Genomic DNA, 12,327 nt, shown 5'->3' with positions numbered 1-12,327 from the left:
TTGACATTCTGGGTTTTAATTATTTTTCTCTTCACTTGAATGTGTCGTTAATTGATATTTCGATAATATATGGTATTAATCATTGAGATTCTGTGGAAGTGAAAAACTCACACATTCGAAGCAAACGTGATTCATAAATGTTTATAAGGGAAGACACTTGTGGGACAGCTATGAAAGTGATTTTTATCAATTTTTCACAGAAAACTATAGACGATATGGAAATGAACATACTTGGGATATACATATATGTATAGGCATATCTCCATACCACGAGAAAACATTTTTTTAGTTGCATTTGTTTGTTAATTTATTTATTAGACTAGTAGCATGTCGTATTATATACTGGGATTATACCAGTTTCCCTCCAAGAAAAAAAAAATTAAAAATTGGACAAGTTCTAACGTTTAGAAAAATTGTCTTTGTATTTGTTAAAGAAAAATGTTATTAATTTAATATAATATTAATATCGTTAGTATAGTACCTGGACAAACTAATAACGAATCGAATGAGCTTCGTTTGATCGGTCGTATAGTTTTTAAGTCATCCGTCCTGCGAAATTTGGAAAATGTGGTCCCGAGAAAAAGATTTTCACGGAGCCTCGAAATATTTGCAACTGCATAATTGATGCAATGAGTTGGTCTGCAACTCTAGGGTCATAGTATAGTCTTCCTCTTCTTTAAAAAGATTTTGCTAGATGATTTTTTCTAAACCCCACTCTAAATATTACACCCTGATAAAATTCAGGTTTAATCTTTTTAAAACCACGGTGGAGTGAAATTCTAGATTCTAATGCGAATTATACCATTTACGTCTTTGTTTTTAGAATTCAATTATATAGTACGAGAATATCCCACTAAAAAGCGTGTTGGTGCATATAAAAATTATTTGAAAGTCCAATGAAGAAACCGTATTGATCTAAGAACTCTGGGGACGAGGTTTAGGAATAATAAAGTATTACTTTAAAAGTGTCATCAAAACACTGAATTTTACGTGGCGTTTATTTCTCTGAATTGAATATGTAGGAAATAAAAGACGATGAACGTGTGTACGGTACGTTCCATAAAATAATCTCGTCTTTGTTGGAGAAAGATGAAGAGAAGATTTTTCTGGAAAATATATTCTAAGCATGGAGAAAGATACAAAGCATTTTCGAAAAGGGAGAACAATCACCTGTAAATAGACGAAGCATGCGATATCCACCAGAAAGGTATTCTATTAGGAAGATTCTGTTCGCAAACGATTTGCTAGCAACAAGTTTCCAGATGGAAATGGCCAGCTTAAAATTTAAGAAGTTTATCGACATTGACGTTCATCGAAATTCCTGTCGCGTTTAACGGACAGAAGACTCGGTCTTCGACTGCTGGAAGCGTCTGCGGACTTCTGCAAGAATGAATTGCAATGGCACACACTATAAGGCTCCCTCGACTGAACAATCAACACGAATCATTCGAACGAAGCCGAACAGCATACCGAGCGTTAATGGGTTAAGATTTACACGCTTCCATGAGTGTTCAATGTCTCGTACTTGTACCGGCAGCCTTCGCCGTAAATCTGATTCGCCGTTACATTATAGTGACACAGTTATTGCGTTTCTGGCATGTGTTATTGATGCGAGTGTGCCCCAACTTGCCGTGTCGCATGTTAGCCCGATGTGTGCTCGCCCCTCGTTGTAAGTAGCGTTTACTAACACTCCGCGGGACTAACTTCGGACACGACACTTCAGATACCACATTTTCATGGAAGCTCAATTTTCCCAAATCGACTACTTAGTTTAGGGTAACCCAAAATTCTACCTCCTTCAGAGGGGTGATTCCCGAGGTCATTTCAAGCAACTTTTTCCTTTGCGAAAATGTTCTACGTGGCTTCGTTCAGGAGTTATTAACGAAAAACGCGGGCCAATCGGAGCGCGGCAATAGCAGAGGGTTTCCGGCTCGGCGACACCTCCCGCCGAGCGTGGCGTTGGCATTGGCCGAGCCGAGATCCGCCCACTGTAGCCGCGCTCTGATTGGTCCGCGTTTTTCGTTAATAACTCCTGAACGAAGCCACGTAGAACATTTTCGTAAAGGAAAAAGTTGCTTCGAATGACCTCAGGAACCTCTTTCGGGGGAGTCAACACTTTTCGGTCACAGTTGATCGAGCTGCAGTCTTTTATCAATTGAAATATTTTCAATATACAGTTTTGTGATTGAAGACATTCTTCCGTGGTAAAAATTCATGCATTAAATTGAGACTTACTGTTTAGGATTTATTAGAAAGTAATCCATAACGGGGTAAACGAGGTATTGCAATTGTCTAGACGGTTTGATTGCCCACACAAGTGATGAACATTCAAAAATAGCGAACGCAAAAATGTTCTCTTGCATCTAGGAAATTATAACGAAATCTAGGAAATTGTAATCGTTACGAACGTAAGGCAAGTTGCAAGTTGCAAGCAGAACCAATGCAAGCACGTTGGTCGTCGATGCGGGAAAATGGAGCTTTCAGGATTAAAGGCAGAAAGTTCTTCGATTCACAGTTGCACAGTGCACCGTTGCATCACGCCTGCACCATTGTACATACGAAAGGTCCATTCCACTTGTTACCCACCTGCTCACGCTCGGACGCTTTGAAGCTCGCCTGTTAATTAACTTTCGGAACGCGGGACGCGTAGACGATCGTCCCGATCGCGGATTCACGTAACATAGCCGTGCAACGAATGAGTATATGTGTATGTAACATGTCATTGAACGTGATCTCCTCGTGTCTATCTGACTGCAGCAAGAATTAATCAGCTTGCAACTAATATCGGGAGGACTACTTACAACCTGGGTAGAGGAGCATGCCAGTACCTTGTACATTTGGCCCTATGGATTCGTGTAACAAATGCACGTATTGTAAAACGCGCAACGCAGAACCTGCTGCGAGCAAACGGTGTTCACTGCAACAAAATTATAGTCTGCGCTAACGAATAATAGTCTCCTTGTTCTCTTCAACGATCAGGTTTTTATTTTCAGGGGGAAGTGCCAGGTCAGAAGTAGCAAAATATGTTCCGTTTATGACAAATATTTTTATACCAAAATCCTGCATAGCTATTTCACATTAGTGAGTCGCTGCAGTTTCGCTTTGTGAAATGTGATATTAAAATTGTTGAAAATTAGAATGTTACACGGGCCGGATGGTAACGCAGTATTCGTTTTAAGTGAAACTATTTATTAAGGTGAACGTAAAGATAAAATAATTGTATTTACACAAAGAGTAAGAAGAACTTTGAGAAATTACACTATTTCTATAGAATTACTCGGTTTCACAGTTATGACAATCATGCTGTTTATTCACATTCAGCACTATCTCCATTGTGTAACAACGCGTTCTGATTACAATAACAGTACAAAAACAAAGGAGCAATTGCTACTAGGTGATTGACTTGCAAATGTGTCGTCACTGGTAGCAGACGATTGGTCGATTACGAATCATAGTGCGTCAGTAAGTATTTATCTGTCGGACATTATAGCCTCTTCACCAATTAATACTCCGTTGAACGTCATACTAGAAAATTCTTCATGTCGGTGAATTTTGTAAAAGAAAAAGTTGCTTATTGCGGTATTGTAACTCGATGTAAATGATTTTACGTAATGTAATCGATATAAGTGAATCTATGGGGCCAAATGTACCGTATGCATATGTACATATTATACGCACGTGTTACTTATAAGATTCATTTTTCCCATTCGTGTGCACTGTATGTTTATAAATATGTATATTTCGTGTTGTAATTGGCTAACGAACAGCGTATTTTATTTCTCGATTGTATATACCGGCAAACTGTGTCGTCCAAATCTGGGAGGAATGTATGTGAATAGATGACAGTCTTTGATAGAAATCACGGATGTTGTTTTGTTATTTGTTTTTTTCTCTGTTTTTCATTTTACTCGTTTCGCACGCACCACATCTATTCGTTCACGTTAACCCCTTCACCGTACTGTTGTTCTTACAGGAATGAACATCTGCCATTTTCTCGTATCGTGCAAACTATTGACCCATTGTTCGAGACTTTTAATTGATATACGGACGTAATGATATACGGGAATAATCAAATTTAAATTAAACTAGTCCAATTGTTCTTCTAAACTCTGCTGGCTGGTAAACAACAATGCCACGAACGCTGAATAATTGCGTTTTCAGATATTTTGCTCGTTTTTAACGTAATTTATTAAACTATGATTACGTTTGACAAGTCAATCAACATACAATCGTATGCATGTATGCAGATTGTTCATATTTAAAAACATTTTATCCGCGACAATAGGGTCGTTTGAATTCGAATCATGATTACCAAGAAAAATTGCAAAAATACGAATCGACACGATACCTTTCAATTCATGTGTTTTGTCCGTATTGTCTTTAATTGCAAGTGGTCAGTTTTTCAGCCACCATTGTACATTGACCATCCCCTAACGCAGTGGTTCTCTACCCTTTCATGGACGTGACATTCACACCAAAACCGAAAAATTGTATTATTCATTATTAGTCTGCGGATTTTATGAATTTCCGAAAAAAATTAATATGAAGAAAACAAAACGGTAAAAGAAACATGTTTATATTGAACACCGGATTTTCGTAATTGACGCAGACAATTTTTATGTTCAATGAAAATCCGCAGTCTATTCATTAGTAATTATCATCTATTAATTGTGTTTAACTGTCTGTCTTACTGTCGATTTGTACTAACATCATCTCTCCAAGATCATCAGAGAAATAAATACTAGTATTAATAATAATATTATTATTATGCTAACAGTTATTGAACTATTCCTAATATGACTATTTGTGGATTTAGATGAAACTTTACTTAATCTCATTAAATTTTTATTTGCTATTCCGACAGTGAAGAATATTAAATATTAAATAATATTGACAAGGAATTTTGAGGGTTAAAGTGTGTCTTGTTCACAATTGGCTAGAGAATTACAAACAATTTCCACTGGTGGAGAACCACTGCTTTGTACATACTACTAGACACAGTACATTCTATCCTTTTCCTCTCTCTCTTTCTCTCTCTCTCTCTCTCTCTCTCTCTCTCTCTCTCTCTCTTATTTTCCCACTATTGTTTACTTTGCGATTCATCGTTTATTTCTGTTTATATTAGTCTACGTACACGTACATACTAGTTTTAGAGAAAAATGCACTGCGTACACGTGTGGCAACCCCCGCTAGTAGCACACATATACATGTCATAGTACCATAGTTCCTATTCGGTGAGTACATTTTATTTTTCACTTCGTCAGAGAAACTCGAAAGTCGGATATGGAATTGTTCTTCGGTTCATTTGCTAATTAAAATATTTTCGGTTCCTCTCCTTTCAAATCGAATCCTAACCAGAAAAATCTGGTTCTGAAATTCGGTCGAAAATTGCTATATCGATTTCGATTCACGAAACAGTTATGACAAACTTTTCTTCCGAATAACTGTTACGCAGAACTACATTTCTGGCACCAGTGGTGCCTAACATGTATTTATAAAAATAGCGGAGCTGCGTTTATTATCGATTTGCGAAATTATGCGAAATTGTCCGCATACTCCGTGTCCCAAATAATGAAATGAAACAGAAGTTATAGAAGTGCATTCCATATCGGATTTCGCAGAGATGTATCGATGGTTTTTCACGCTTTTATCGCATGCTTGTAGTATTTGTCGCCTGCTTCGTTTGTAAAACTGCTAACAGCAATGCTACTAACAAATTACGATGAGTCCGTGGAGCCCCGAAACGAATCGAGCAAAATAGAGCACACGCGCGGTTAGGGTCTTTTACACTCCATCCCGAAAGTATGGCAAAGATTCTCACAATTGTCGTCGCATACTATACAATGAAATGTAGTATGACTTCCGTTTGACGAGCACGTGGGTGGAATTTACGCAGCAACATTATTTATTATTTATTTTTACAATTATTTGTGATTACATTATTTGCATTATTTTAAAGCAAGAAGGCATTTATTCAGATTTTTAGCTATTTTTATTGTTATATACAGTTCAGTCACATAGTTGATGGCACACACTTTAAACCAGGATAACTTTTACATAAATAAACCAAACAACTACAGTTTTTCTGTCCAGCTAGAAAGATTAGTATACTACATGGCAATGAATATTATATATTTTAATAATTAATTCTTGATATGAATCACTATTTTCGACGTTTTACAATCTTGTCAAATTCTACTATCTCCGCCAAAATTAAAAATTTATTGCCCACTTAATTTCTGAAAATTAATTAAATGACCCTGTTTCGCACACATCGTTGTCGAACGTAAAATTAATATTAAGTTTACTCCTCGTACGTCTCAGAACGGAATTGCTACTGTCATTTTCTCAGTAACAATCACTCACAGCTTTGATAACAAACGAGCAGTGTAGGTCTGTAACACGCATGCGTGAGCAAGAAAAGTAGGCGAGTCTGGCACCGTCCACAACTCCAAAATCGCGGCCATTGATCTCCGAGGAAAATCAGTGCCGTTCCTATTGCGTTAGGCAGTTGGCATGATTATCGACGCGATGCAATCGATCGTAAACGCTTTTCATCCCCCACCACTTCTAGATCGTTCCGCCGAAGCTGATTGATTTCTCCCAAGAGTACCCTAATCGAGTTGTGCCACCAATTCTTCCTAATTCTTCCCACGAAAAAAATCCTTAGCGTAATATTCAAACTCCCCTGGCGAACCTCTGACCCTCGGATGGCGGAAGCGGGGTCCATTTTGACCCAGAGTTGCAAACGTTCCATCTAATTTTTTAATCAAGCTTGATCTTACAAAAGTTCAAAAACACGCAAATAGGGCTGTACGCATAAAGATACATTCACGCTGAAGTAACACCGAGCAACACTGCCTAATTAATGCTGTGAGCTGTTAATTACTTCGACAAGGAAGTTCGATCAAAGTTTGAGGAAAAATTGATTGCAAATTAAAATTTGAATTGTTAAATTAAATCGACCACTTCACATTCCCCTGTTTTTCTCAACCGAAAGTTGCTCGTTGCTGCTCGAGTGTGGACACAGCTGAAGGATTTGGATAAATCTGGCCACGCTGGCTGGCATATAAAACGATGTACCACGTGTACCAATAATATGCCATAAAATAAAAGCATCCGCCCTGCGAGGGTTAACAGCGCGAGCCGGAGTGGAGCGTCTAACAAATAGGATAGGCGATAGTTCTCTCACCAAAGTAGCATAACAGCAACCTCCATAGAATCTGCAAATTCTCTTTGGTCGATAGTCGAACGATCGATGGTAAGGAGGATGACGAGACGCGGGAGATCTCGAGGATGGAGCGCGGGGCTTAGGCACGGACAGTCATTGATCTTTTCGTTTCAGATAACACGTTGCTGGCTATCGATTCGGTGCCCCCTCATGGGATCGTTCAGCCGCCGTCGTACAACTCGCCCCCGAAGCCGAACGAGTGCAAGAACGAGCATAAGATCCAGGAGGCCTTGAAGAACGCCCAGACCGTACCGAGCATACAGCGCGAGAAGCAGCAGAATCATGGACAGCAACAAGCGTGCACGATGTACCAGGAGCAGCAGATGTACCCGCACGATCCGCGGCAGAATGCGTACAACAACAAGTTCCTCGAGCAGAACAAGCCCGCGAACTGCACCGAGTACCACCGCCACTGCAAGCAACGCCAGATCGTCAACATGCACAACGCGAGAAATCAGCAATACTGCGCGTCGGGGAGACACGCCGGCAGCCATCAGTTTTACACGCTGCCCTCGAGGAGACCCCGAAGGGACGTCGAACCGCCGCGCAGTATCACGCCGGACATCACCAGGGGCCTCGGCCATGGCTCCTTGAGCGCTATGCACATGTACGCGATGCACGGCCAATTCGAGTCGCAGGTGGACTTGCACGGGAAACATTTCGAGAGCCTCGACGCGAGCAGGCCTAATCGACAACAGCCGGCGATCGTGGATGTCAGAAACAGGTATGCGAGATCCCCGTTTCCTGACCGAGGATGCCACGGGACTTTTCTCCTTAGGGATGCCTGCGGATTTTTATGGAAAATTATAATTGTTAAGGACCCGCATAGACGGGCATATCTTTCTTGGACATTTCTGATGAGTCGATACTAGCACAACAGAATTTTTGAGTTCTTCAACCCTTAGCACTCGAATGGCGATTATGAGGCACCACTAAAAATTGCTATATCATTATTCAGAATGTTTTCTACATTACTTAAATTTGTTTATATTTAATAGATTACTAAAAGTATATATAGAAGGGATATATTCTAGGTCGGACGAAATGTTTCGTTTTGGAGTTAGAATAGCTTCGAGTGCAAAGGGTTAAATGCTTTCACTATTTTACAATTTACCATTTTTGTCGTACGCGCGTAAAATCCGCTGTCCAGTTATGGAGCCACGTCTGCCGCTAAATCGAAGTTTGCCTAATCCACAAATATTAACAATCGAGACATTTTTTAGTGTAGGAGGCTTGATGTATAGTTATTGATGCTGTTTCGGTTTTAGTCGATCTGAAAACTAATTTTGCCTTTTTTGTGCTTGAGGCGGACTGAAAACGTCTTTATTTCTAGTCATGGAGGAGGCATTGTTTCACTCGTTTCCGTTTCATTCCAGATTCGCCACACCACTAGGACTGACCGCGCACGGGTATCGATTCTTCGGGTCCTCGCCTGTTCGTGATCCCGTTACGAAAACTTCCAGCGCCGATGCTTCGCAGCACAATCCAATTTCCCCGGCCAGGCAGAGCCACGAGAACAGTTTCGCAACGTCGACGCCGATCGGACGTACTATGCCAACTATCGCCGATCGCATGGCGCTGATCGGCAGCCCGAACTGCTCCTCGCCGACGCCGAACTCCGGCAGAAACACGCCGACGAACCTCGTCCTGTCGCCGACGAAGAGCACAATGTCGAACGAAGAGCTGTTCGCCGCCATACACAAGTCGAAGAAGAGGCTGAACATCAAAGACGACGGCGACAGCCCTACGCCCTACGGCTCGGCCAAGTCGCTGCTGAATCTGCCGTCAGGGAACAGACACAGTTGGAGCTCCGACATGCAGAAACCACCAGTGGTATGTGCACGTTAGGCTCGACCATGTTTTTTCGATTTTTTCTGCTCCAGATTCTGACATTCCATGAGAAAATTATGTGTGCTTTCGGAGGCAATCGGTCAACCCGTATTGCCGCATTTGCGGTAAAGTTTCAAAATTTTCAAACGTATTTCGTCAAATGACGCGGCAAGGACCTGTGAATAGATTCTCAAAACTAAACCTTGACGGACGAATGCGGCCATATAAGCGGCAGGGCATTTTTAATTACTGGGTCTAATGCCGCGTAAAAGTTAAAATATACATATTTTCCTTTCCATACTTCATATAAAAATGTTGAGTTCACAGTTTCTCTCCGTATGAAAAATAGCTTGGACCTGGTGGGAAGTAAACTTGAAATATTAGGGGGACCCATAAGTAATCAATTATTTGCAAAGAATTTATTTTGCCTTTAGTTCTGTACCGATCGTTGAAGAGGAAACGCGTACTCTTTTAGAGTTTTCGGTAAAGCAGACTGTGTTCAAAATATTTTCTTTTACAACCCTGTAATAAAATGGCGGCGTCCGTACCTCCCGAAGATCATATTCGTCGTTGCATACTTTTTCATTTTCACGCGGGACTTAATGTGACGACAAAGAAAATTTGCGATGTTTATGGAGATGTGTCGAAGGTCAACGAGTGTCAACGTTATAAATACTTCCGGATCGTTAAGGGCTAAACTTGTCTTTCGCCGTGCGCAGGAGGGTTAGGAATATTCCGCCGGAGTACGCGCCGCAGTGTACTTGATTGTCCAGCGGAGTAACATTGTCTCTCTCGATTTCAGATTCTCCAGAACGCCCAGTCGTCGTCGCCAGCGACGTCCAGATTGGACTTCAAACGTCTGTTGCTCCAACAGAGCGTCAAGAGCGGTCCCACGAGGCTCTCCGCGGCGGAGCAGCTGAAACTGTCCCGGCAACAGTCCCAGCAACAGCAGTCGTCGCCAACCGTTTCGCATACAACACCCCTGGCGAAAGTCCTGAGTCCCCGGTCGGTGTGGAGGTTCCAGACGCCGCGAACGGACGTTCTCTCGTCGACGATAATAGAGGACACCGCGGCCGAGGAGAAAGCTATGAAACCGTCCCCGGAAAACACATCCCCGATATCAAGACTGAACGCGAGGAGGCAGATCGACCTCTGCGGTGACCTCCTGAACCATTTGACCAGCTCCACTCCGAGAAGCAACGTCGCCGACGTCTCCGACGACGTGCTACCGTTGGACAACGTGGACGACGCTGACGCGGTCTCGAAGGAGATCGAGGCGTGCAGTCAAAGCGTCCAAAGACCACCCGCCAGTAAGAATTATCCTGCTGTCAATCTGCAAAGTATATCGCCTATACAGTGTGTCTCGGACGCCGAGCATAACGCTGCGAACCCGACAATTCAGTATTCGTACAGCAGTACACAGCTGACGCCTTCGTGTCAGAAAGCAATAAACGCGTTCGAGTCGAGGAGGATCAGCAACCAGCTGGCCAGGGCACAGTTCTTGGCTGGCACCCCGTCGACCGGCAACCCTGCTCAGAACACCTACGTCAGGCAAATATTCCGAGCAAGGTCAGAGTCACCGCAGAACATGATGCCTCAGAATGTCGCTCGCAGTCCCAGCGCGCCTACGTTGGAGACCGCTTTGTGATCGCAGTGTGGCTTGTTCGTAACGAAATTAAAGACTTTGACGCTGAGAATGGACGAACTGTTACGTTGCTCGCATTCGTGAGCAAGGTCACGTGCTTTCCTTTGTACAGTGAATTCTCGATATATGTCGACAACACGGGTCATGCCCCAGCGGCGTGTATCGTCTCGAGCCATGTTGTGTTCACACTCCTCGACGGGGTATACCCCGCGGTAGTGGGGACGTTTATCATCCAGGGCTTGGCGACATATATAGAGAAGTCACTGTATATGCGGCAACGATACGAACGGTAGAGTTTGTTTCAATTGTATGGAGCAACGTCCTCGTAGTTGTGTTCTCCGCGGAATCATTTTCACTCGGGCAGGCGAACAGTTGGCGCTTCTGAGAACAACTGTTGACATTATATTTATTTTTCACATCGAACAGTAAAATGTAAAAGTTCACGGCCGTAGAGAGGAAATTGTCTCGAGTTCACCATTGTTCTCATGTACGTTGTCAACTATTGTACATGTATATACTGGCTCCTTTGTGTGTTTATTTATTGTCGATTTATTTTGTCAGTGATCTGTTGTTTCTTCGAGTAAGCAATGTCATATATAATATGTGGTGGTCAGTAATATTATACCTGGATTGCGGATTTTATGCGTTTTATTTGTCACACATGGATTTATGACAACTGCTAGGAGATCGAATAAAATTTCCACGACAGTTCTCACTGAATAGAGTTTTCGGACGGACGAAATATATTTTTTCTGCTCGGGTCCTGGTCCACTCGAATTGCTCCGAACGATGCAATTTTACAGAATGATCCGCAGTCTAATTATAGCGAAGAAAAGTGACTTTACAATAAAGTATTTTTTAAACCTAAGATCACCGTTAACGGAAACGTGGTTTCCGTTGTTGTTCCGTTTTGCTGTATGCATTGTTTCTCCTTGTGTCTTATCCTGGCATGCAAATGAACATTCTATAATATATGCTAGTAATGTAAACTATATTATGCTAGTAATGCTTTCATTAAAATTTTATGAGCACTAGTTTCAAAGTTTATACACATATACAGGCAAACAATGACTATACGAAGAGGATGTACATCAGTTTAGCAGTATCGTTGTGATAAAAACTTGACAACTCTTACGACTTCTTTTTTAACTGCTGGAGTGATATTGATTACTTTTTTAATACTTGGGCAATGAGTAATATGAGAAATGTATTGAGAGTACATTCACACTGTTCTAAAAAAAAAAAAAGAATGAAAGGAACAGTAGTGTTTTAACTTTCCATGGAATATTTTTTCCAGTCACTGGAAAACGTCATTAAATGTCATTAAATAATTATCATATTGATTAATTATATTTGGATTGCGGATGTTTCTGTAAATTGTCATTTTTATGGTTAAATCGATTTCGATCGAATACAAGAACAATTCCTTACGTTGTGCGTGTTTGCGAGGCAGTAATTAGTATTACGCAGTATTAGATTACTTTTTCTACGTGGAAGCAATAATTTATAGGGAATAGTGCTAAGCAATTGCGTGGAACGGAGAATAACAATACCGTCTATATACATATAATGTGTAATTACCGAAAACTAGTTAAGCGTACAACGTATTACGAAGCTCAGA

General features: G+C 41.4%; 1 protein-coding gene across 2 annotated transcripts in view; it reads left to right on the top strand.

The window, feature by feature from the left end:
• The window catches only part of Gukh (NHS actin remodeling regulator GUK-holder), a 95,375-nt gene extending 83,468 nt beyond the window's left edge, over positions 1-11,907 (top strand). For both annotated transcript variants that reach the window (XM_076789730.1, XM_076789729.1), the window contains 3 exons: positions 7,346-7,955; positions 8,608-9,064; positions 9,864-11,907. In XM_076789730.1, the coding sequence (XP_076645845.1) occupies positions 7,346-7,955; positions 8,608-9,064; positions 9,864-10,709 (1,913 nt within the window). In that variant the 3' untranslated portion in view covers positions 10,710-11,907. The remainder of the gene's footprint in view (positions 1-7,345; positions 7,956-8,607; positions 9,065-9,863) is intronic.
• The last annotated feature ends 420 nt before the right edge of the window (positions 11,908-12,327 follow it).

This window comes from Halictus rubicundus, chromosome 6 (genome assembly GCF_050948215.1).
Source record: "Halictus rubicundus isolate RS-2024b chromosome 6, iyHalRubi1_principal, whole genome shotgun sequence".
NCBI lineage: Eukaryota > Metazoa > Arthropoda > Insecta > Hymenoptera > Halictidae > Halictus > Halictus rubicundus.
The sequence above is the reverse complement of the archived record's forward strand: the minus strand, read 5'-3'. Positions and strand labels throughout refer to the sequence as shown.